Below are 26,432 nucleotides of genomic sequence, written 5' to 3'. Positions count from 1 at the left end.
ATACAAATCAAAACTACAATGAGAGATCAGTTCACACCTGTCAGAATGGCTAAAATCAACAACACAAGAAACAACAGGTGTTGGTGAGGATGTGTGGAAAGGGGAACCCTCTTGTGCTGTTGATGGGAATGCAAACTGGTGCAGCCCCTGTGGAAAACAGTATGGAGGTTCCTCAAAAAGTTAAAAATAGAACTACCCTATGATCCAGTAATTGCCCTACTAGGTATTTAGGAAACAAATACAAAAATATGAATTCAAAGAGATATGTATATCCCGATGTTTTTGGCAGCATTATCTACAATAGCCAAATTATGGAAACAGTCCAAGTGTCCATTGACTGATAAGTGGATAAAGAAGATGTGGTGTATATGCACAAAGAAATATTACTCCACCATAAAAAGAATGAAATCTTACCATTTGCAATAACATGGATGGAGCTAAAAAGTAATATGCTAAGTAAAATAAGTCAGAGAATGACAAATAGCATATGATTTCACTCGTGGAATTTAAGAAACAAAAAAGTAAGTGGTGCCTGGGTAGCTTAATCAGTCAAGCATCTGACTGTTGATTTTGGCTCAGGTCATGATCTCATGGTTTGTGAGATCAAGTCCCGAGTCAGGCTGTATACTGACAGGGAGGAGCCTGCTTGGGATTCTCTCCCCTGCTGTCTCTTTAACCCCCTCCCCCACCCTCTCTAATGCATTTAAAAATGAGCAAAGGGGGAGAAAAAGAGAGACAAACCAAGAAACGGACTTATTTTTTTTTAACGTACGCTCCATGTCCAAGTGGGGCTTGAACTTACAACCCTGAGATCAATAGTCACATACTCTATCAACTGAGCCAGTTAGTCTCCCCAACAGATTCTTAACTATAGAAAACAAAACTGATGGTTACTAGAGGAGAGGTAGATAGGAGGATGGGTTAAATAGGTGATGGGGATTAAAGACTGCACTTGTATGAAAGTGTTGAATCACGATTTTGTACACCTGAAACTAATATTATACTTACAACCCTTACAACCAAGAATATTCTACCAAGCAAAGTTATTATTCACAAGAGAAGGAGGAAAGGCTTCCCAAACAAAAATTCATCACCACTAAACCTTACAAGAAATGTTAAAGGGACTTCTTTAAGTAGAAAAGGCCATAACTAGAAAATATTTACAAAAAGAAAAAATCTCACTGCTAAAAAGTACACATAAAGATAGCAGATCAATCATTTTTGAAGTCATATGAATGTTAAAAGACAAAAGCAAAATCAGTATCTATGAAAAATAGTAAAGTGATATTCAAAATAAAAAAGATGTCATATAGGACAGATACATGACATGTGGATGCAGCATAGATAGGTAGCACATTTAGAATGTGTATGAACTTAAGCAACCATCAATGTAATATAAACTGCTACATGTATAGGATGTTATATATGAACCTGATTGTAACATGAACCAAAACCTGTAATAGATACCCAAAAAACAAACAGAAAGGAATCTAAGCATAACAATGAAGTCATCAAACCACAAAGGAGGAGAACAAGAGAAACAAAGAACTGCAAAAACAACCAGAAAACAACGAACAAAATGGTAATAAGTACATATCTATCAATGATTACTTTAAATGTAAATGGACTATATGCTCCAAACAAAAGACATACGGTGAGCTAATGGATAAAAAACCAAGACCCATCTATACGCTGCCTACAAGAGGCTCACGTCAGACCTAAGGACACACACAAACTGAAAGTGAAGGGATGGAAAAAGATTCTCCATGCAACAGGGGAAAAAAGCCTGAGGTAGCAATACTCAATTTTTGACAAAACAGACTTTAAACAAATTCTGTAACAAGAGACAAAAGGTAGGTTTTACCTAATGATAAAGGGATCAATTTGGCAAGTGTATATAACAATTGTAAATATCTATGCATCAAACATAGGAGCACCTAAACATATAATTATTAACAGACCTAAAGGGAGAAATTGACAATAATACTGTCAGGGAACTTTAACACCGCATTTACCTCAATGGATAGATCATTCAGCCAGAAATTCAATAAGGAAACAGTTGCCTTTGAACACATTAGACCATGTAGACTTAACAGATATATACAGAACATTCCATCCCCAAACAGCAGAATACACATTCTTTTTTTAAGTTTATTTATATTTGAGAGTGAGAACATGCGCATGTGCATGCAAGGGGGTGGGGAGGGGCAGACAGAAAGGGAAAGGGAATCCCAAGTAGGGTCCATGCTGTCAGTGCAGAGCCTGATGCATGGCTTGAACCCATGAACCGTGAAGTCATGGCATGAGCCAAAATCAAGAGCTGGATGCTTAACCGACTGAGCAACCCAGGCACCCTTACACATTCAAGTGCACATGGAACATTTTCCAGGACAGATCATATGTTAGGGTACAAGTCTCAATAAATTCAAGATTCAAATCAGATGAAGCATCTTTTCTGACCACAATGTTATGCAACTAGAAATCAATTACAAGAAAAAAAAAAACTGGAAAAAAACAGAAACATGTGGAGGCTAAATAGCATGCTACTAAACAACCAATGGGTCAATGCAGAAACCAAAGAGAAATAAAAAAACACCCAGAGACAAATGAAATGGAAATATAATGCTCCAGAGCCTCTGGGATGCAGCAAAAAGAGTTTTAAGAGGAAACTTTATGGGAATACAGGACTACCTCAAGAAAAAAGAAAAATCTGAAAGAATCTAACCTTATACCTAAAGGAACTATAAAAAAACAAAGCCCTAAGATAGGGGAAGGAAATAAATATCAAAGTGGAGCAAAATGAAATATACTAAAAAAAAAAAAAAAAGAAACAATGAGCTAGTACTTTGAAAAGAAAAAATTGATCAGCCTTTAGCCAATTCATCAAGAAAAAAAGAGAGAAGACTTAAATCAGAAATGAAAGAGAAGAAAGTACAATGGACATCACAGAAATACAAAGGATTATAAGAGACCACTATGAAAATTATATGTCAACAATCTGGACAATCTAGAAGAATGAATAAAATCCTAGAAATATACATTTTTCCGAGACTGAATCAGGAAGAAACAGAAAATCAATTCCATTACTTGTAATCAAAAAGCTCCCAACAAGCAAAAGCCCAGGACCAGATGGCTTCACAGATGAATTCTATCAAACATTTGAAAATGGGTTAATACCCATCCTTTTTTTAAAAAAACACTTTTCTAATTTTAATTTTTTAAAGTAATCTCTATGCCCAATATGGGGCTTGAACTCACAACCCTGAGATCAAGATTCACATGCTCTACTGAGTGAGCCAGCCAGGCGCCCTGATACCCATCTTTCTTAAACTATTTAAACAAATTGAAGAGAAAGGAATGCTTCCAAATTCTATGAGGCCAACATTATCTTGATACCAAAACCAAAGAAACACACCACACACACACACACACACACACACACACACACACACACACACAAACACACACACACACTGCAAAACCAATATCCCCAATGAACGCAGACGCCAATACCCTCAACAAAATATTAGCAAACTGCATTGAACAATTAAAACATTAAAAGGATCATTCCTCATGATCAAGTGGGATTTATTCCAGGGATGCAAGGATGGCTCAAAATACACAAATCAGTCAATTAACAAATTGAAGGACAAAAATCATACGATCATCTCAATAGATGCAGAAAAAGCATTTGACAAAATTCTACATCCATTCATGATAAAAACATAGTGAGTATAGAAGGAATATACCTCAACATAATAAAGACCATATATGACAAACCCATAGCTAGCATACTAAATGGTGAAAGCTGAAAGTTTTTCCTCTAAGGTCAGGAACAAGACAAGGATATCCACTTTCACCACTTTTATTCTTTTGGGTTTTTTTTGAAATTTATTTATTTATTTTGAGAGACAGAGAACATAAGCAGGGAAGGGGCACAGAGGGAGTGAAGGAGAATCCCAAGCAGGCTCTGCACCATTAGTGCAGAGCCTGATACAGGGCTTGAATTCATGAAACATGAGATCATGACCTGAGCTGAAATCAAGAGTCAGATGCATAACCAACTGAGCCAAGGTGCCCTTCACCAGTTTTATTCAACATAGTACTGAAACTCCTAGCTGCAGCAATCAGGTAAGAAAAAAAACACATTCAAATTGGTAAGAAAAAAGTAAAACTGCTATATTGCAGATGACATGATACTATGTGTAGAAAACCATGAAGACTCCACCAAAAAACTATTGAAATAAATGAATTCAGTAAAGTTGCAGAATACAAAATCAACATATAGAAATCTGTTGTGTTTCTATCCACTAATAACAAACTCACGGAAGAGAAATTAAGAAAAAAAAAACAACACTGGGGCATCTGGGTGGCTTAGTCAGTCAAGTGTCTGACTCTTGATTTCAGCTCAGGTCATGATCCCAGGGTCATGGGACCGAGCCCTACATTGGGCTACAGGCTGGCTGAGCATGGAGCCTGCTTGAGATTCTTTTTCTTTCTCCCTCTCTCTCCCTGCTCCTTCCCGCTTGCTCTTGCTCTCCCTCTCTCAAAATAAATCAAGTTAAGGGGCACCTGAGTGACTCAGTGTGTTGAGTGTCTCACTCTTGGTTTTGGCTTGGATCATGATCTCATGGTTCATGGGTTCGAGCCCTGCATTGGGTTCCACACTGATAGTGCAGAGCCTGCTTGGTATTCCCTTTCTCCCCCTCTCTCTGTGCCCCTCCCCTGCTTGTGCTCTCTCTCAAAATAAATAAAATTTAACATAAATAAATTTAAAAAAGAAAACCCCATTTACAACGGCATCAAAAAGAATAAAATGTGTAGGAATAAATTTAACCAAGGAGATGAAAGGCCTATATTCTGCAACAATAAGATAGTGATTAAAGAAACTGAAGACAACACAAATAAACAGAAAGATACACCATGTTCACAGGTTGGAAGGATACTGTTAAAATTTTCTTACTACCAAAAGCAATCTATAAATTTAATACAATCCTTATCAAGATACCAACAGTGTTTTTTACAGAACTGGAACAAATAATCCCCAAATTTGTATGGAACCACAAAAGTGCTCAAAAAGCCACAAATAGTCCAATTACAAAAATGGGCATAAGACATGAATAGATGTTTCTCCAAGGAAGACATACAGATGGCCAAAAGACACATGAAAAGATGCTCAACATCACTATTCATCAGGAAAACGCACATCAAAACCACAATGAGGTATCATCTTATAGTCAGAATGGCTATTATCAAAAAGATAAGAAATAACAACTCTTGGCAACGATGGAGAAAGTGGGACCCTCATGCACTGTTGGTGCGGCGGGAATGTAAATTGGTGCAGCCACTTTGGAAAACAGAATGGAGCTTCCTCAAAAAATTAAAAATAAAAATACCATACCACCCAATTAATTCTTTCAGCTCTTTACCCAAAGAAAAAGAAAACACTGGTTAAAAAAGATATATGTTTAGTTTACTGCAGCATTATTTACAATAGCCAAGATATGGAAGGAACGTAAGTTATCTATCAATAAAGATGTGGTATATATAAATACAATAGAATATGTTCTGCTGTTCTTTCATAAAAAGGAATAAATCTTGTCACTTGCCACAGGGATGGACCTAGAGGGCAATACGTGAAGTAAATCAAAGAAATATAAACACTATATGATTTCACTTATATGTGGAATCTAAAAAACAAACGAACAAAAAAATCTCATAGAGATGTGGTGGATGCCAGAGGGGTGGGAGGATGGGAGAAATTTGTGAAGGTGTTTGAGAAATATAAACTTCCAGTTATAAAAGCAAGTCATGGGGATGAGAAGTACAGTAGAGAGAATATAGTCAATATTATAAGATGGTAACTAATGGCAAACGTTTTGTAATATATATAATTGTTGAATCAGTATATTGTACACCTGGAAATAATTATTTAACTATAGTTCAATTAAAAATAAGATATTATGTGCTGAATGCCTCATGTGGGCTAGGCAATTTACTAAAATATCACCTAAGTCCCACAACGTTTCAAGAAAGCGTTTGTGTCTAAAGTCACAAATAATGGAAGTCAGGTATTTCTAGCCAGTTAAGTATGAGCCGCTATGTTAATGTATGAGTATAAACCGCCACTCCAAAGAATGGTTTGCAGAACATCAACATCACCTGAGACCTTGTTGGAACTGTGTCATCACAAACGTGTTAAATCAGAATCTGCACGTTATCAAGTGATTCCTATGTACATTCGTTCGAGAAGCCTTGAGTTACCCACACTGGCTCTCTCCACCATGTTTCTAATCTGGTATAAGGTGAACTCAAACAAGTCATATCAATGAGCCAAGGACAACCTTTAGTTTAAGGAATTCTGCAGCTGATGCTAATTGTTTTTATTAATTTTTTTTTAAGGTTTATTCATTTTTCAGAGACGGAGAGACAGAGCGTGAGTGGGGGAGGGGCAGAGAGAGAGGGAGACACAGAATCCAAAACAGGCTCCAGGCTTTGAGCTGTCAGCACAGAGCCTGATGTGGGGCCCTAACTCACGGATGGCGAGATCATGACCTGAGCTGAAGTCGGATGCTCAACCGACTGAGCCATCCAGGCGCCCCTGATGCTAATTGTTTTTGGGTATCAATTAATAAATTAATTCATTACTTTACCTGTGAAATCATACTGTTCACACATTCCTTTTTGAGATATGCTTTATGTTTTAAATCAAAAGCCAGTAACTGGGTGAAACCCAGTGAAGCATTCCATGAAATACAATTTACCTGTAGAGTGCTTTGTAGTCAGCAAGTGCCTTTTTCATATTTCTTGGACTGGCCATAAGACTTTATTATTGGGACTCAGGTAAATTGTATAAGGTCATATAATACGTAATAGCAGGACTACAACTCAGACAGTTTCTCTGACTTCCATTTCCATGTCTGTTTCCCCACATATGACTGGAAAATTTAGGCGAACACCATTAACTATGGAGTAGAGCAGTCGTTTCTCAGAGAAGAGAGCAGCACTGTTGTAGTGCTTCCTGCCGATGTAATCTTGGAGTTATCACAGGGAGAAGTCCCTATTTCCACACCTGGGGAACCCGGACTTCTGTCACAGCCTTATTCTTGAGAGATTTACACAGGTTTTGGTAGGGAATGAGAGGTAGGAAGCAGCATTGGTACTCTATTGGAGTAACTTTGCTCTGAGACAAACAAAATCATGTGAACATCTCCAATCCTGGCTGCAATAACATTTAAGTCTTTATAATTCATTTAAGGACGTATTTATTTACAAGATACAAATGCTTAATATTTAATAGGAATTAAAGTGCTTAATTTTACAATGTTTCCAATTCTATGCCTTTGTGACCAAATATACATATGTTACACAATATATACACTATATGCAAATATTTTACATTCATATAGCTAGAAAAGAATTACTTTTTGTGTATGCTTTTTTCACATTGGAGTTAACTCTAAAATTCTGATAACATACCTTTTCAAACTGACCAGTCAACAATTCAAAAACCCAGATAACACTTACTCAAAAATATCAGTCAATTGTCACTCACAAAATAAAACGCTAGTTTGGTTAAAAAAAAAAAAGTTTTATATACAGATATGATTGCTAATGAATGGAGACCCCTCCCCCAAAGTGATACATTCCAATATCCACATAATATGTAATATATAATACAATTCTGTTATCATAATGGTCCCCACAGACTACTGTGTTTCTTTCCAAACCTGTGTATATATCACTCTATGTATTTGGTATTTACTTATTAAAATATGCTACAATGAGATTTCTTGATTTACTCTCTCACTAAATCTACCATCACAAATTTTAGGAAGAAGGATACCATCATGTAACCCTCAGTGACTCCAATGAGTTAAAAACTATCTTGTAGAAGCCATGTGCTAGTTCTGCCAAACGCTCAGTCCAAAAAGTAGAAAACCATGATTGACTTTAGAGGAATTTTTTACCTCATAAAACAGTGCAGAAAATGGCCCAATTGGATGAAACTCTTTTAAGCCTAAAGAAAAAGGTAAGTAATAGAGAAAGACCTGGGGGCAACAGATCCCATCAGTATGCTATTACAAAGACTTCTACTTTATAGTTCATATCCCTACTGCACTTAAAGTATTTTTCTCTTGTCTTAACATACACTGCTCTGATCAGGAGATCAGCAGTCTCTTTCTGTCCACCTCTCTGTTCACTCTTGCTTATTTCAGTTCCTAATTTTTTATTCCTCTTTACTGTATCAGTAAAGAAAGCAAAGTTATCTGCTCATGAGAACATGATTACGGGGCATACAGAAGAATGAATTGTATTAAAAACCCATGTAAATAATTCATGTTAAGATATTTAAGTGAAGAGAACAATTTCTATAAAAATTTCATTCCTATGGAAAAACAGAATTGGAAATCAACAGTGTTTTTACATATATACATATATGCATAAATTCACAGAAAGGGTTTTAAAAGTAGATCTAGTGGTCTTTATATATCAGACTCATATTTTCTAAATCTGAAGAATCTATAGTAGGTAGTAATATGAAAATAAAAAGCAATTTGATTCTACTAAAATTGGATGAGAATGAAGAAGTAACACGATCCACTACAGGTGTCAATACAGTTCTATAGAATAAGAACTGGTTAGCCACAGTTTTTATATTAATACATTCTTGAAGAATACAAAATTGAAGAATGAAAACATTAAGACATTCTTGCCTTTTGAGTTAATTTTAGCTTATTAATACCATGTGCTTAATCTTAGACCCGCTAACACGAATATCATGTGATGTAAGAAATTTTAATTAACCTTCTATTCTGCATTATAGCAAGGATACCTGCAAAAAAAATAAGACCTTTGTTCCTTAGAAGTTTATTTGCTCCTGTTGGTGCCCTTTCCTCTGGACATATCTAGTCCAGAAAGATAATAATTAGAGTTATCACAGACAATATTCTCAGCATAAGAACTTAAGGCTTTAAATATAACCAGAAGTGGGATCTAAAATTTGAAGGGAAAACAACCACCCTGTTTCCACAAAGTTGACGAGAGAAAGTAAAACATAACTGTGAACTCACAGAAGAATTTTTGATATACGGTTTTTAAAGGCATCAATGAGTCTTTAGCAACCCTGCAGCACTATGAAGCTTGTCGTTTTCTTTATATACTCATGACTACTACAAGTACTCTTTTAAAAAATCCAAATGTGTATCTATATATGGGACAGGGTATATTTAAAAGGTTTTTGTAAAAAGTTTAGTACTTTTTTAGGTTGGAGTATTTGTTTTTAATTGGGGTAGGTCACCTGGTGAAGGTAAGTACGCCAACCTGCATGTTATGTTAAACTTCACAGAAAATGAAAGGAGCTTGATGACGTAGTGCAGATGTGCTTAATTCTTTCACTATCCATACCCTTTGGAAAAGTAAAGATGCCCTTGACAGTTACTTGAATCCAAGGAATAATGCCCTCCCCTTCTCTTCCCGAGAAGTTATAGTATCATTTCTAGAAGTTAATTCTCTATCTCCTTGTGGCTAGAGGCATTCGTATTAAAATTTCAGTATAAAAACATACCCTGAAGAATTTTATTGCTTGCATACATGATGGCATCGTAGATGCCATTATTAGGAAAGTGGCTGGTGGCATTTTTCATTACCGAGTCCCACTTAAAATCTGGAGAGAAGTCTGCACTACATTTTGTACTTAATGTACCAAATGGGAGACTTTCAATAAAAGCAAAATTTAAGTTTAAAAAACTGGAATGTTTGTGGTGAGTAGCAGTTTTTATCGAAGAAGTACTTTTTAGGTTTGGAGGAAGGGCACTTTAAAGATGGCTTGGAAAGCACCAAATTAGGGAAGATAAAGAATAAAGCCTATATGGGATGTTGTTTTAATAGGAAAGCAATTAATTGTTTTTTTATGTTCAATTTGTCATGGCTGCTCAGGGGTGTCAAAAACCAAGATGGAGATGGTTCTTGAAACCAATCACACTTTGAAGTCTTTTAGTTTAGTTGAGTGTTTACTAAATGCCTAAGAGTATGCCCTTGCCTTTCTCCAAGTAAAAGCATTAGTGATTCTTTAAGAGAAACAGGTAAGGCTGCTTCAGTGCTTCTCTTTGTGCTTGTCTAAAGAACACGGGGTGAAACATGAAGACGGTGACTGAATAATCAGAAATTCTCTTCTAGTACGAATATTTCTGATTTTTTTAAATTAAAGATAATGTTAAGAGCATGATGATATTCTTTTTACAGGAGTGCTCTCTCAATAACCTAATTAAATGACATTGATATTTATTCAGCCAAAACTTGAGTGTGTCCATATCGCTCGATTTCCCAGGAGAAGAACTTACGGTAGGGAAAAGTGTAGTCTGCTTGCTGTTCAAAAGAGTTTTCAAAACTAACTTGGCCCATAAATCTTCTAACTGGCCCTTATGTTTCCATTGCTCTGTCCACATTTACGAAAGTCATGTTTTACTGATAATCATTCTGCATTTTTATTGCTTCTCTTTTCTTGAGATTAAGAACACCAACACATCATCTATAGCTATAGTGTAACCTTCTCAAAAGCCACCCTGAACACATATGGTGTACATACATACCCACCCCAAGGTTGGCAGCTAGAAAAGAGAAGTAATGTAACATTTCTTTGAGTCTGTCCCTTATTTGATAGGGCCTAAGAAGCTACCTTTATCTCTTTCTGACTCCAAATATTTGGTTTAATGTTAATGATCGTGGCTGACTTTCCTTTTTATAGAGGAAGGCAATCTGTGTCCGTCATAATCAGTTTACCTTCTTTTTTGGAGTGGGGAAAAAAGATACTTTAAATATTTCTTAAAACAGCAGGCCTGAATAAATGTGTGGCAGTCTCAAATTCTGAGTGAATCTATTCTACATTTAAGGTGTCATCCTCAAAGGCCAAGATAGTGGGGTCATTCTTGTGGATTTCTAGCTGACTTAGGCATTTAAACATGATAATGTTTGGGGCATAACAGGCTACATGAGGGGAAAAATACTAATTTGGGAAAAAGATTAAATTAAATAGTCAACCTAATGTGAGATTTTAGTCACAACCACAGTATGGTGAAAAGTAGCCTTTGTACAAGAAATCATGTTTGGACTATTAAAAATTCTCCAGAAGATGAGAAAAAGCACTCAGACTCTCTTCAATCATCTTGTACCTCCCCCAAACTTGCCATTAAAATATTGCTTTTCATTATTGTGTTTCTCCCTCCTCTTCCTCACTGAGGTGGTTAAAAGAGTTGAGCATAAACTTCCTCTAATATCTATCTCCCTGCACCTCAAACACAGGTGATCACGTGTGAATTTTGTTCCCCATCGGAAAAAGGAATAGGCCCACACAGTTATCTGAAGTGTTAGTTATATAGTCCGCATTTGGCCATACTTTAACAGTCTTGTGGAAAAGAAAAACATTACAATCAATGTAGTTTCCCTATGTCCCAGTTCTGTATAGAGTCAGGTATCTTGTACAGTTTAGGTTTCTGTGAAAATTTGTGCACATGCTGATATTAACTGCTGCAAAAATTGCGAGATTGTGAAAGATAAAATAACCTGTGTGACTTTGACCATCCCAGTGACCAAAGTGCACTTTATCTCAGAATAATCAAGACTGAAGCATTAATTACACCCTCATCATATATTTCAATAGGTATTATTAGCACCTTCAAAGAGAGGCACTGTTTTAAATAGGCACAGAACGAAAAAATAGTACTTTAAAAATACTGTTGGAACTAATATATCCCATGCCAAATAAATTACTGCTTTTTCTTATTATAAAAATATCAATACCTTAAGATGTCAATCAGTTAAACATAAATCACCAAAAACATTTCTTAAAGTTTAGAACACTGTTCAATTGCAAGATAAAACATGCTTTACATTTAAAAAATAAATTAGAGACAAATATGAACCTAAAGCTGAAGAGAAAAGCATGTATAATATAATTATATTCATATTTAATACTATATACACATAATTGCTATATACTTGAGATATTTTATTCTTAGGAGTATTTCTACAAAAACAAGTATTATCTTTTCTTAATAAGTTGAAAGTTTGAACACCAACAATTTGTCCTTGTTGTTTTAAAAGAACATACATCATTTATGCAGCTTGAGCTTTATAAACTAAATTAAATAAGTTAATACAATAGCCTAAACTGTCCCTGTATTTATTTATTTATTTATTTATTTATTTATTTATTTATTTATTTATTTTTTTACCACGGATCTATTTTGGCAACATGGAGGTATATCTTTCAAACTGTTACAAGTCCTACCTGTGAAGGAGAAGACATTACAGGACCTTAAATGGAGGTGGCCTATTCTAACCTGATAGTGATAGAATCCACTGATAACATTTTCTTCAAGACAAAAGTACATATGCAAGGAATAGCTCATTAAAAAATGTTCCATTTTCACATTATTTCAAACTTTTACCGGTAGAATGGCTCTGCACATTAGTTTCACTATGAGTACAGAAACATAGGAAAGTACTTCCCCAAAAGATGCATTTAAGAGCCTATATTTTTCAACATAAAGTGCTAAGAGATGAATGAGGAGGGCTGGGAATGTCTTGAGCTGTAAATCTTAGGACCTCCACACTGTGGATGGTCCTGAAGTTCAGCATTCTGATTTTTTCTTAGGTTCAGGATGATCATCCAAGGTGGTTGGATGCTTGTTGGGACCATCTGGTGTCTCACCTGTGACAGCTAAAAAGATGATTTTCAGCCACTTCTGTTTCAGTTCCTCACTGTCTGCGGCAAAGCTGTGCACAGACTTGGACTGGGTCAGTTTGAAACTGTGCGGCAGGTCTGCACTCCTTGGCATATCGTCCACAACGTAACCCAGGAGTGGAATGGTGGCCTGGGCTCGGACATCCTAAGGAAAAAACATGGTACATAGGAGCGTGAGATGTACTAGCTTGCTGTGCATGGGCCTGTGTGACCTGGCTCCCACTAAACCTCTTTTGCTACCACTGTTCTACACAGATGCACCCTGTGAGCTCTCCGTGGACAGAGATGGGCATCCAGGACTTAGCATACTGCCTGCACGTGAGGCCACTGATAATGCTGGCTGAATGAATTAATGAATGAGAGCTGATACCTAAATCAGCTACAATTCACTGATCCTACACCCTCTCTCTGTGAAGGAGTCTATTCAACTCTTCATTCAGATGAAAAAGGGAAAAAAATTAGGTATCGCATAAAAGCCGCAAATGTTAATGATGATTTCATTACCAAACGCAGCTTTATTTGGTGATCCATTTATTCAGGCATCAATGTATTTATGCACAAAAACAGTTATGGGAAAAACAACGAAACAGAAGACAATATATACCTTGGTATTTGTAGTCTATTTCTAAAATAAGGTTTTCCTAGCTCTTAATGCAGACATAGGGTAAAATACAACAGATGCGTTGAAGATTTTATATATTTCCAGGTGAATGCAGGTGTTTTTCAAGCACAACACAAGCCACAGTGTCTGGGGCTGCTCTGGTGAGAAGCTCAGCCTGCATGTCTGTTGTTCCCATAGATTTAGTTCACATCTATGCACACATGGTTCTCAAAAACTTACTACTGGATAATGTTAATCCAAGGTTGATTTAAATTCCCCTTCCTCTCATATTCTTTTCTTTTTCAGGTATCCATCCATTCAGGAAAAAAAAAAACCAACTTATAATCATTTCCTGGCATTATAAAGGCTCCTTCTCCTCCTTGCTTCTCCCTCTGCTTCACCCCTTCTCTCATGCCCCCTCCTAATCCAACTCACCCTTTCTCAAACCACTGGAGAGGAATGAGAAGAAGGGAGGAGACAAATGAGGCACAAGGGGAAGAAATTATGGGCTATATTTTAAAAAGCAGCCTAAAAACTTTAAAAATCAGTTTAAATAAACTTGAATTTTAGTTACTATTTTTCAATTGTAATGAAAGACAATGCAAGTGGTTGAACTCTCTTGTTCTATAGAGGACAGTAATGGAAAGATTTTGATTTCAGTGTCTATTCACCTCCCTTTGTACCCCAGGACCTCCATCCCCTCAGAAAAATGCAGTTTACATACCTGGGGGGCACCGTACATGTACAGCACAAGAGGGTCTTGTTTGGGGATCACACACCAAGCTTTTTGCCAAGGTTTTGACTTTTCCATATACTGAAGAAAGCTGCACACTACGCTGTTTCCAGACACTTCTGCTGATTCAATCTAAAAAATACAATGGAAGGAGAGTGAGAGAAAGAGAACACAAAATGAACTGGGTAGAGAGTAATTCACCTTATTGGAACATTCAGAAAGTACAATATATTCATATAAAATGTCTCTCGGGGATATCCAAAAAGGGCTCATCCCCAATTATTATTTAAATACTTATCTAGATCTTTTATGAACAAGGGAAAATATTTAAGTATTACCAGGCCTCAAATTTAAATAAAGTTGAACATTTATTGAATGTTTGCTATGCAGGCACTTTTCTTAGTTCACTACTTCATTTAATCTTCACCAACCCTAAGAAGATATCATTTGCATTCTCTCTGAGGTTCAGAGAAGAAATTACTTTCCCCAGGTCACACATTAGGAATTTCCATGCTAGAATTTGGATCTGGATCCAGAGCCTGAGCTTTTTTTTTTTTTTTTAATTGATTTTTTTTAATGTTTATTGGAGAGAGACAGAGCATGAGCGGGAGAAGGGGCAGACAGAGAGGGAGACACAGAATCCAACCAAAGCAGGCTCCAGGCTCTGAGCTGTCAGCACAGAAACCAACGTGGGGCTCGAACTCACAAACCGTGAGATCATGACCTGTGCCAAAGTCGGACACTGAACTGAATGAGCCACAGAGGTGCCCCCCAGAGACCGAACTTTTTTTTTTATTTAAAAAAAAATTGTTTTAACGTTTATTTATTTTTGAGACAGAGAGAGACAGAGCATGAACGGGGGAGGGGAAGAGAGAGAGGGGGAGACACAGAATGGGAAGCAGGCTCCAGGCTCCGAGCCATCAGCCCAGAGCCCGATGTGGGGCTCGAACTCACAGACTGCCAGATCGTGACCTGAGTCGAAGTCGGACACTTAACCGACTGAGCCACCCAGGTGCCCCGAGCCTGAACTTTTAACCACAATGCTATACCAGCATCAATGATATAATAACGCGATAGCAAAAAGGTAAATACTGACCAGCAATCAGAATCCTGGAACCCGAGATAATTTAAAAGTTTTTAAAATTGTAGCCCTCAACAAGTACAAAAAGATCGAGATCATTACCGTGCATATATTCAGACCACAATGCTATGAAAGTCGAAATCAACCACAAGAAAAAATTTGGAAAGGTAACAAATACTTGGAGACTAAAGAACATCCTACTAAAGAATGGATGGGCTAACCAAGAAGTTAAAGAAGAAATTAAAAAGTTCATGGAAGCCAATGAAAATGATAACACCAGAACCCAAAACCTCTGGGACGCAGGAAAGGCAGTCATAAGAGGAAAGTATATAGCAATCCAAGCCTTCCTAAAGAAGGAAGAAAGATCTCAGATACACAACCTAACATTACGCCTTAAAGAGCTGGAAAAAGAACAGCAAATAAAACCCAAAACTAGCCGAAGACAGGAAATAATAAAGATTAGAGCAGAAATTAATGCTATCGAAACCAAAAAAACAGTAGAACAGATCAATGAAACCAGAAGCTGGTTCTTTGAAAGAATTAACAAAATTGATAAACCACTAGGCAGTTTGATCAAAAAAGAAAAAGGAAAGGACCCAAATAAATAAAATCAAGAATAAAAGAGGAGAGATCACAACCAATACAGCAGAAATACAAAGAATAATAAGAGAATATATTATGAGCAATTATATGCCAATAAAATGGGCAATCTGGAAGAAATGGACAAATTCCTTGAAACATATACACTACCAAAACTGAAACAGGAAGAAATAGAAAATTTGAACAGACCCATAACCAGTAGGAAATCGAATTAGTAATCAAAAATCTCCCAAAAACCAAGAGTCCAGGGCCAGATGGCTTTCCAGGGGAATTCTACCAAACATTTAAGGAAGAGTTAACACCTATTCTCTTGAAGCTGTTCCAAAAATTAGAAATGGAAGGAAAACTTCCAAACTCTTTCTATGAAGCCAGCATTACCTTGATTCCAAAACCAGACAGAGACCCCACTAAAAAGGACAACTATAGACCAATTACCCTGATGAACATGGATGCAAAAATCTTCAACAAGATATTAGTCAACCAGATTCAACAATACATTAAAAGAATTATTCACTACGACCAAATGGGATTTATTCCTGGGATGCATGGCTGGTTCAATATCTACAAAACAATCAATGTGATTCATCACATCAATAAAAGAAAGGACAAGAACCATATGATCCTCTCAATAGATGCAGAGAAAGCATCTGACAAAACACAGAATCCTTTCTTGCTAAAAACCCTCAAGAAAGTAGGGATAGAAGGATCATACATCAAGATCATAAAAACCATATACGAAAGACCCAATGCTAATATCATCCTCAATGGGGAAAAACTTCCCCTAAGGTCAGGAAAAAGACAGGGATGTCCACTCTCACCACTGTTATTCAACATAGGCTTGGAAGTCTTACCCTCTGCAATCAGACAACACGAAGAAATAAAGGCATCCAAATTGGCCAGGAAGAGGTCAAACTTTCACTTTTCACAGAAGATAGGATACTCCATATGGAAAACCAAAAAGATTCCACCAAAAAACTGCAAAGTGGCAGGATATAAAATCAACGCACAGAAATCGGTTGCATTCCTATTCACCAACAATGAAGCAACAGAAAGAGAAATCAAGGAATTGATCCCATTTACAATTGCACCAAAACCCATAAAATACATAGGAGTAAATCTAACCAAAGAGGTGAAAAATCTATACACTGAAAACTATGGAAAGCTGATGAAAGAAATTGAAGAAGACACAAAAAAATGGAAAAAGATTCCATGCTCCTGGATAGGAAGAACAAATATTGTTAAAATGTCAATACTACCCAAAGCAATCTACGCATTCAACACAAAATAACACCAGCATTCTTCACAGAATGCTCTCAAAATAACACCTCTTTTTTTTTTTTTTATTTTTTAATATATGAAATTTACTGTCAAATTGGTTTCCATACAACACCCAGTGCTCATCCCAAAAGGTGCCCTCCTCAATACCCATCACCCACCCTGCCCTCCCTCCCACCCCCCATCAACCCTCACTTTGTTCTCAGTTTTTAACAGTCTCTTATGCTTTGGCTCTCTCCCACTCTAACCTCTTTTTTTTTTTTTTTTTTTTCCTTCCCCTCCCCCATGGGTTTCTGTTACGTTTCTCAGGATCCATATAGTATGAGTGAAACCATATGGTATCTGTCTTTCTCTGTATGGCTTATTTCACTTAGCATCACACTCTCCAGTTCCATCCATGTTGCTACAAAAGGCCATATTTCATTTTTTCTCATTGCCACGTAGTATTCCATTGAAAATAACACCTCTCAAAATAACACCAGCATTCTTCACAGAGCTAGAACAAATAATCCTAAAACTTGTATGGAACCAGAAAAGACCCCGAATAGCCAAAGTGATCTTGAAAAAGAAAACCAAAGCAGGAGGCATCACAATCCCGGACTTCAAGCTATACTACAAAGCTGTAACCATCAAGACAGTATGGTATTGGCACAAGAACAGACACTCAGATCAATGGAACAGAATAGAGAACCCAGAAATGGACCCACAAACGTATGGCCAACTAATCTTTGACAAAGCAGGAAAGAATATCCAATGGAATAAAGACAGTCTCTTCAGCAAGTAGTGCTGGGAAAACTGGACGGCGACATGCAGAAGAATGAACCTGAACCACTTTCTTACACCATACACAAAAATAAACTCAAAATGGATGAAAGACCTCAATGTAAGACAGGAAGCCATCAAACTTCTCGAGGAGAAAGCAGGCAAAAACCTCTTTGATCTTGGCCGCAGCAACTTCTTACTCAACACGTCTCCAGAGGCAAGGGAAACAAAAGCAAAAATGAACTACTAGGACCTCATCAAAATAAAAAACTTCTGACAGCAGAGGAAACAATCAGCAAAACTAAAAGGCAACCGATGGAATGGGAGAAGGTATTTGCAAACGACATATCAGATAAAGGGTTAGTATCCAAAATCTATAAAGAACTTATCCAACTCAACACCCAAAAAACAAATAATCCAGTGAAGAAATGGGCAAAAGACATGATTAGACACTTCTCCAAAGAAGACATCCAGATGGCCAACCGACACATGAAAAAATGCTCAACATCACTCATCATCAGGGAAATACAAATCAAAAACAGAATGAGATACCACTTTTCACCTGTCAGAATGGCTAACATTAACAACTCAGGCAACAACACATGTTGGTGAGGATGCAGAGAAAAAGGATCTCTTTTGCACTGCTGGTGGGAATGCAAACTGGTGCAGCCACTCTGGAAAACAGTATGGAGGTTCCTCAGAAAATTAAAATAGAACTACCCTACGACCCAGCAATTGCACTGCTAGGCATTTATCCAAGGGATACAGGTATGCTGTTTCGAAGGGACACATGCACCCTCATGTTTATAGCAGCACTATCGACAATAGCCAAAGTATGGAAAGAGCCCAATGTCCATGGATGGATGAATGGATAAAGAAGATGTGGTATATATACACAATGGAGTATTACTCAGCAATCAAAAAGAATGAAATCTTGCCATTTGCAAGTATGTGGATGGAACTGGAGGGTATTATGCTAAACGAAATTAGTCAGAGTAAGACTAATATCATATGACTTCACTCATATGAGGACTTTAAGACACAGAACAGATGAACATAAGGGAAGAGAAGCAAAAATAATATAAAAACAGGGAGGGGGACAAAATGTAAGAGACTCTTAAATATGGAGAACAAACAGAGGGTTGCTAGAGGGATTATGGGAGGGGGGATGGGCTAAATGCGTAAGGGGGCATTAAGGAATCTATTCCTGAAATCATTGTTGCACAATATGGTAACTAATTTGGATGTAAATTAAAAAAAAAAAAGAAAGGTTCTAAAATTGCAACAACTCTTTGACGACCCATTTATAGTTTTCTGCTTTGTCCCCTGATATATATATCACTGGCTAAAAAGGGAACAAAATCATTGACTAAATAGATTTTATTATACACATTATGGGAAGCAAGTGGTTTGCTTCTATTTTCAATTGCTCAAATCTTTAGGGTAGCACTACTCAGTGCCATCCACTGAACAGTGCTGGTTCACAAACTGCTCTGTTACCCATTCCAGACAAAGCACAGAAAGTAGGAATAAGCACTTAGAAACTTTTAGAGCAATTTGACTTTGTGATGACATGCAAGCAACATGATTGCATATTTTACAAAAATATTGAGTTGTGTGGCTTGGAAATAAAACTGGCCCTTCATCATAGATACCTTAAGGAGCATTGGCAGGCAAACTACGGCCCACCAGCCCACCACCTGTTTTTGTATGGCCTAAGAGCTAAGAATTTGTTTAGATTTTTTTGAGTTTTATAGATAAAATTTAAAATCAATCTGATGACAGGGAACACTAACTTTGGACTCCAATGAAATGAAACGTTATCTCCCCTACCTACAAATAATTCCAATCTTATTGCCCTATGATAAAAAACTATACTACATTATTATTGTATTTTGAATTCCGTCAGTAAAAATTTGTGAAAATGTGTTTTCTTTCTTATTATAGAAGTAATGTTTTCAGGTTTTCCTCTTGGCCTGCAAAGACTAAAATAGTTTCTCTGACCCTTTACAGGAAAAGTGTGTTGACTCTCGGTCTAAGGCACATAACACACTAGCTGGCAAGAAGCAAGTTTCAAAATGCATGTACGTGTGTGTACATGCACATATACATACTTATCTTCTACTTATAGACCTCACATAATATATATATATATATATATTTTTTTTTTTTTTTTAACGTTTTTATTTATTTTTGAGACAGAGAGAGACAGAGCATGAACAGGGGAGGGTCAGCGAGAGGGAGACACAGAATCTGAAACAGGCTCCAGGCTCTGAGCTGTCAGCACAGAGCCCGATGCGGGGCTTGAACTCACGGACCGCGAGATCATGACCTGAGCCGAAGTCGGCCGCTTAACCGACTGAGCCACCCAGGCACCCCAAGACCTCACATAATATATTTATTTGATTAAATAAATATAGGTTTTTCGAGAAAACTACCTAGAGATTTTTAATTCAGAGATACAACCTGAAACCCATCCCTTAAAACAAGTCATTGGACTCATTATATTATTGCTGTGTTTAAAAGTCTTAAGGCTGTGTTCTTGGGAGCCAGTGAAACATGTCTTTCCACCTCCTCGCCAGGGAAAGCCCCATTTAGGTCTGCCTACAAGCAACACATATACCCTAGAAGAATTCAGAGTTAAACTTTTAGCTTTTCAGCCTTAAATGGACTCTGAAGTTTATGATTCTTTTTCACTTAACAGAAATGACCCTTGTATGCTTATACTGTATAGATGCTCAATAAACAGTCATTGATTTTTTTTTTAAATATTCTTAAAATGTTTATTTATTTTTGAGAGAGAACATGAGCAGGAGACGGACAGAGAGAGAGGGAGACATAGAATCCAAAGCAGGCTCCAGGCTCTGAGCTGTCAGCACAGAGCCCAATGTGAGGCTCTAACTCACAGCCGTGAGATCATGACCTGAGCTGAAGTCAGATGCTTAACTGACGGAGCCACCCGGGTGCCCCAACTGTCACTGATCCCTAATAAAGCATGGAAATTCTTAGTAAACTATGTATGTCTATGACTTTAGATACAAAGAATTATGGTCATGAGCCTATTCTTCACAGACCTTCCAGGCTACCTTGAAATTTCTGCCACAAAGGCCTTATTATATAATTTATTCCTTATGTTAGTATCTTTGTGAAACTCATTTCAGGTACAAGCTGCATCATAGTGCCCAGGCTTGGGAGGTTCTGACTATTCTAAAAATATGAGTCACATTCACTTGCTAGATATTTTAATAATATTTCAAAGCAGTTACCAGATTACTGTCACTGGCTGCTAAATGATGTTTTTAATACAATAAGCTGGAAGACGTTTTCAGGTAATAAAGTAATAATTTAATATGAATTTTAATAATTTCAGACAGTGGCTTTTGAAGCCAATATGATAAAATTACCAGGTAAACACTTTCCTATTAAAAAATACAGTGGAGGGGCACCTGGGTGGCTTAGTCACTTAAGCATTCGACTTTGGCTTAGGTCACAATCTTGCAGTTCATGGGTTTGAGCCATGCATCTGGGCTCTGTGCTGACAGTGTGGAGCCTGCTTGGAGTTCTCTGTCCCTCCCTCTCTTTCTGCCCCTCCCCCAATTGCACATTATCTCTCTCTCTCAAAATAAATAAATAAACTTTAAAAAAAATACACTGTAATGTTGGGCATCAGAAGAGACAACAATTCATACTCTTAATATTTTATTATAGCTGCTTTCACAACATTAATGTATTTCACTCTCAAATGATGTTGACTAAACATAGCACTGACCCTCTTCTTTCTACACAACTGAATATGATCCCAAAATTAAGCAAGATGAGAGAAAAGTATGAATCTTGCTTCTTCTTCAAATTGTTAAATATTAAGAGAAATAATAAAATATGCTATTTGTATTCTTTAGGGCTAAAAAACAATTCTACATTTCTTGCATAAAAATTTCAGTTCTCCAATATTTAATATTCCATACCTCTAAAATTCCTTTTCTCTTCTTTTCTTCACTGTCTGTGAATCCACTTATTATTTGATAGCAGTCTTTACAAACTTTGTTCAATTTTCCACCATCATACTCAAGTTGAGCTTTGTAATCAGAACACTTCCAACAAACCACCTTAAATTAAAAAAAAATGAAGAGTAAATAATCATACAGATTTAAGCAATAATCACTTCCAGTAATACTAAATGAGAAAGAGTTAAATATTTAAGGCGTTTACCGGACCAAGAATATCCCATGAACATTAGGAATATTTATCACGGTATTATAACGCTGTTGGTGATGAGCTCTGCTAGTTCATCCTTGTCTTCCTTGCTCTAAAGGTAGGAGACCTTTACCTTTCATATCTCTGGATGTTTCATCAATAAGCTCCCGAAATCAACTCAGGATCTTCCCTGCCTGAAGCTGTTTCCTGACTCCACCCCACCCCTCCAAACCTATTCCCTACTAGTGCTCCCTATCCTGGAAAACAGCACCAGTCATGGCAAGTCAGAAACCTAGGAGTCATCGTCCTTGACATATACCTCTACTTCACCCCATACAGTCACCATATTACGAAGTCCTGATTTTATCTCCTAGATATTTTTTTTCGATTTGTCCATTTCTCTACATCTTCCTTCTAAGTCCAAGCTATTAACATCCTACTTCGGACTACTGCAATTTCACGACTGGTCCTTGTAGCATTCTTACCTGAGCGTTCTCTAGCCTCTGTTTTTACATCCATCCAAGCTATTTTCCAAACACCAGATGCTGTCTTAAATATGCTAATCTGATAGGTTTCCCCTCTATTTAAAATCCTTAGTTTTCCCTTTGCTCTTGATAAAGAACAGATTCTTACCGATGGCCCACAATATCCCATATAATTGGCCCCTTTTACTCTCTGTATCCCCAGTGACACTGGCTTCTTAAGAGCCCCTGAAGTGCTATATGCCTGTCCTCTCTCAACTCTGCTTCAGTGAGTTATCTCTTGCTCATCATTCAGATGTTGACTCAAATTTCACTTCCTCAAGGAAGACTCCTCCAACTTCCAGAATAAGGAACTGTTTCTTGTCACTATGCTACTGAAGTTCCCTTATTTTTCTTGATGTACTTATTAGTTTAAAAAAAATTTTTTTTAATGTTTATTTATTTTTGACAGAGACAGACAGACAGAGCATGAGCGGGGTAGGGGCAGAGAGAGAGGGAGACACAGAATCTGAAGCAGGCTCCAGGCTCTGAGCTATCAGCACAGAGCCCGACGCAGGGCTCGAGGTCATGACCTGATCTCACAGACCGCGAGATCATAACCTGAGCCGCAGTCGGACACTCAACCGACTGAGCCACCCAGGTGCCCCATTGATGTACTTATTAGTTTTTAATCATACACTTGTGTGATTATTTGGTGTTTGTAACACTCACTAGGCTGTAAGCTCTGTGAGGCATCATTCTTGTAGATTTTGCTCATAAGGCACACAATAAACTTAGAATGCCAATGAATGAATAAGTATAATGCAAATGCATTCCATTTCTTAGTGAATAGCATTTTTTTCCTAATTATTATAGGTTAATTGTCAAAAAACACTTCCCAGTTTAAAAAATTATTTTCTTGGGGCAACTGGGTGCCTCCGTCGGTTAACTGTCTGATGTCTGTTCAAGTCATGATCTCATGGTTCATAGGTTCAGGCCCCGCATTGGGCTCTGCGCTGACAGCTCAGAGCCTGGAGCCTGCTTCGGATTCTGTGTCTCCCTCTCTCTCTGTCCCTCCCCCACTCATGCTCTGTCTCTCAAAAATAAATAAACACGAAAAAAATATTTTCTTGGCCATAGCAACTTCTCACTAGAAATGTCTCCTGAGGCAAGGGAAACAAATGCAAAAATAAACTATTGGGACTTCATCAAAATAAAAACCTTCTGCACAGCGAAGGAAACAATCAACAAAATTAAAAGGTAACCTACTGAATGGGAGAAGATATTTGCAAATGACATATACCAGATAAAGAATTAGTATCCAAAATACACAAAGAACTTACAAAGCTCAACATCCAAAAAATGAATAATCAGTTAAAAGATGGGAAGAAGACATGAATAGACACTTTTTCAAAGAAGACAGATAACCAACAGACACACGAAAAGATGCTCAACTTCACTCATCATTAGGGAAATACAAATCAAAACTACAATGAGATATCATATCACACCTATCAGAATGGCTAAAATCAACAACACAAGAAACAACAGGTGTTGGTGAGGATGTGTGGAAAGGGGAACCCTCTTGGCTGTTGATGGGAATGCAAACTGGTGCAGCCACTCCGGAAAGCAGTATGGAGGGTTCCTCAAAAAGTTAAAAATAGAACTACCCTATAATCCAGCAATTGTACTACTAGGTATTTACTCAAAAAATACTAATTCAAAGGGATACATGCACCCCAGTGTTTATTGCAGTATTATCTACAACAGCCAAACTATGGAAACAGCCTAAGTATCCACTGACTGATGAATGGATGAAGAAGAGGTGATTATAAATATATATATCATAATGCATACATACACACATGCAATGGAATATTCCTCAGCCATAAAAAGAATGAAATCTTGCCATTTGCAACAATGCAGATGGAGCTACAGAATATTATACTAAGCAAAGTATATCAGAGAAAGACAAATACCATATGATTTCACTTATATATGGAATTTAAGAAACAAAATAAGCATAGGGGGAAAAAAGAGAGATGGAGAGGCAGACCAAGAAACAGATTCTTAACTATAGAGAACAAACTGATAGTTACTAGAGGAAGGTGGGTAAGAGGATGGGTTAAATAGATGATGGGGATTAAAGACTGCACTTGTTATATGGAAGTGTTGAATCACAATTTTGTACACCTGAAACTGATATTACACTGTCTGTTAAACTGGAATTTAAATGAAAACATAAAACACACACACATACACACACTTAAAAAAAAGCATCTTCTTGCTTCAAAAAGCATATTTCCTCCCAATTATAGTGGACAAACTATTTAAAACTATATAAATAGTAGTAAAACTTTTAGTTTAGGTTCACAGCATATACAATTCATGATAGAAAAAAAAACTATTCATTGTTGGGGCGCCTGGGTGGCTCAGTTGGTTGAGCGACCAACTCTTGATTTCAGCTCAGGTCGTATTCCCAGGGACGTAGGGATTGAGCGCCATGCTGGGCTCCATGCTGACTGTGGAGCCTGCTTGGGATTCTTTGTCTCTCTGCCTCTCTCCCCTGCTCATGTTCTCTTTCTAAAATGAAAATTTTTAAAAATTTAAAAAAACTCAATTCATTGTTTTCTCATAATTGCAATGAAATTACTCTAAGATTTAGAATTAAACATGCCTGCATCTACATATTCATATCAGCTACTCTCTTATTTATTTCCAACTCATATAATAGTATTTTGGTAATCCACATTCAAACACGTTTGTTTGAACACAAGGCAAGTGTGTCAGTCAATACCCAAAATCATTTCAAGCAAACTCAATGACAGATTAAAAAGTCTTACCCTGAGGGGAAAGTTTGCTATCAAATTGAACTTTGATCACAGAACTGTTTCACTGAGAAAACTTAGGAGGAAAGCAGAAGAATAAATCTGCAGTAAAAGACCAATCTAAATGAATGATCAATAAGAAGTCTTGCACTTCAGCATACTAATAATATGTTAAATCATGGCACCACAATGCCTGCCCTTCTGTTTACTTGTTGCTTTTTAGAAGAAAGTATATAATCTTCAACTTGGTACACAAGGCCATCAAAAGCCTGCTGTTCTCTCTCTCCTGTTTCATTTCATGCTTTGTTCCTCCCTCACTCTTTCCATATGAAACAGCTCAAATTGCTGAAAACCTGTCACCAGCCCCCTCTGGCCTGAGTTATTGAGTTTTGCGTGCCCCTTTACATGTATAACCATAAACCTCTAATGGGCACAGAAGTCCACACATGTTCCTCTGGGAGGCTCACTTCCCTGCCCAGAGACAACTATATCATACTGAACCCTCTTTCTCGAATCTCCCTCATCCCTCTTCTCCCTCTTTTTTCAGCTGATGACTCTTCCTCATACTTCAATGACAAAATTTCCTACCACAAAAGCAAAAACACCCACATTTGCACCCATCATTTCCTTTTTCCTTTCTGTTATAATGGAGGGAAGTTTTCCACTCCCATCAAAAGCCTGAGCTTCCATTTATGCTGTATGTTCCAACTCTTGTTTTCTCAGAGACATCAACTCCTTTGGTTATTATTTACCTATTTAACTATTTAACTATTATTTACCTATTTAACTATTTCTTATGCCCCAGTTCCTCTTACTCATTAGGCTCCAGCCCCATTACCTCTGGCATCCCAGTAGCAGACCCAACTTTCTCCTATCTCAGTTCTTCTGACATACGGAGCCACTGAATGCCTTTCCCACCTCCCTTGCCATGGTTAGCTCTTTCTCACTTTTTAGGCACCAGCTTAAATATCTGTGCCTCAGAGAGGTTTTCATTTTTCTAAGTAAAATTGGTTCCAAGTCCTCCTCTGTTAACATCATTCTCCATTCTAACTTCTTGATTGCCTTCTTGGTGTCTTTGTAGTAATTTAAAATGCTTATTTGTCCATTTACTTGACTTTGGTTATTTTCTCCATTAGAATGTAAACTAGGTGA

General features: G+C 37.2%; 1 protein-coding gene across 3 annotated transcripts in view; it reads right to left on the bottom strand.

The window, feature by feature from the left end:
- The window catches only part of FGD4 (FYVE, RhoGEF and PH domain containing 4), a 145,308-nt gene that overhangs the window by 35,852 nt on the left and 83,024 nt on the right, over positions 1-26,432 (bottom strand). For 2 of the 3 annotated variants that reach the window (XM_042946231.1, XM_042946232.1), the window contains exons 15-17: positions 21,763-21,903; positions 14,071-14,211; positions 12,713-12,890 (exon numbers count right to left, since the gene is read on the bottom strand). In XM_042946231.1, the coding sequence (XP_042802165.1) occupies positions 12,713-12,890; positions 14,071-14,211; positions 21,763-21,903 (460 nt within the window). Of the gene's footprint in view, positions 1-12,422; positions 12,891-14,070; positions 14,212-21,762; positions 21,904-26,432 lie in introns of those variants that run through there. The other variant, XM_042946230.1, reaches the window with a different exon arrangement.

This window comes from Panthera leo, chromosome B4 (assembly GCF_018350215.1).
Source record: "Panthera leo isolate Ple1 chromosome B4, P.leo_Ple1_pat1.1, whole genome shotgun sequence".
NCBI classification, from domain to species: Eukaryota; Metazoa; Chordata; class Mammalia; order Carnivora; family Felidae; genus Panthera; species Panthera leo.
The sequence above is the reverse complement of the archived record's forward strand: the minus strand, read 5'-3'. Positions and strand labels throughout refer to the sequence as shown.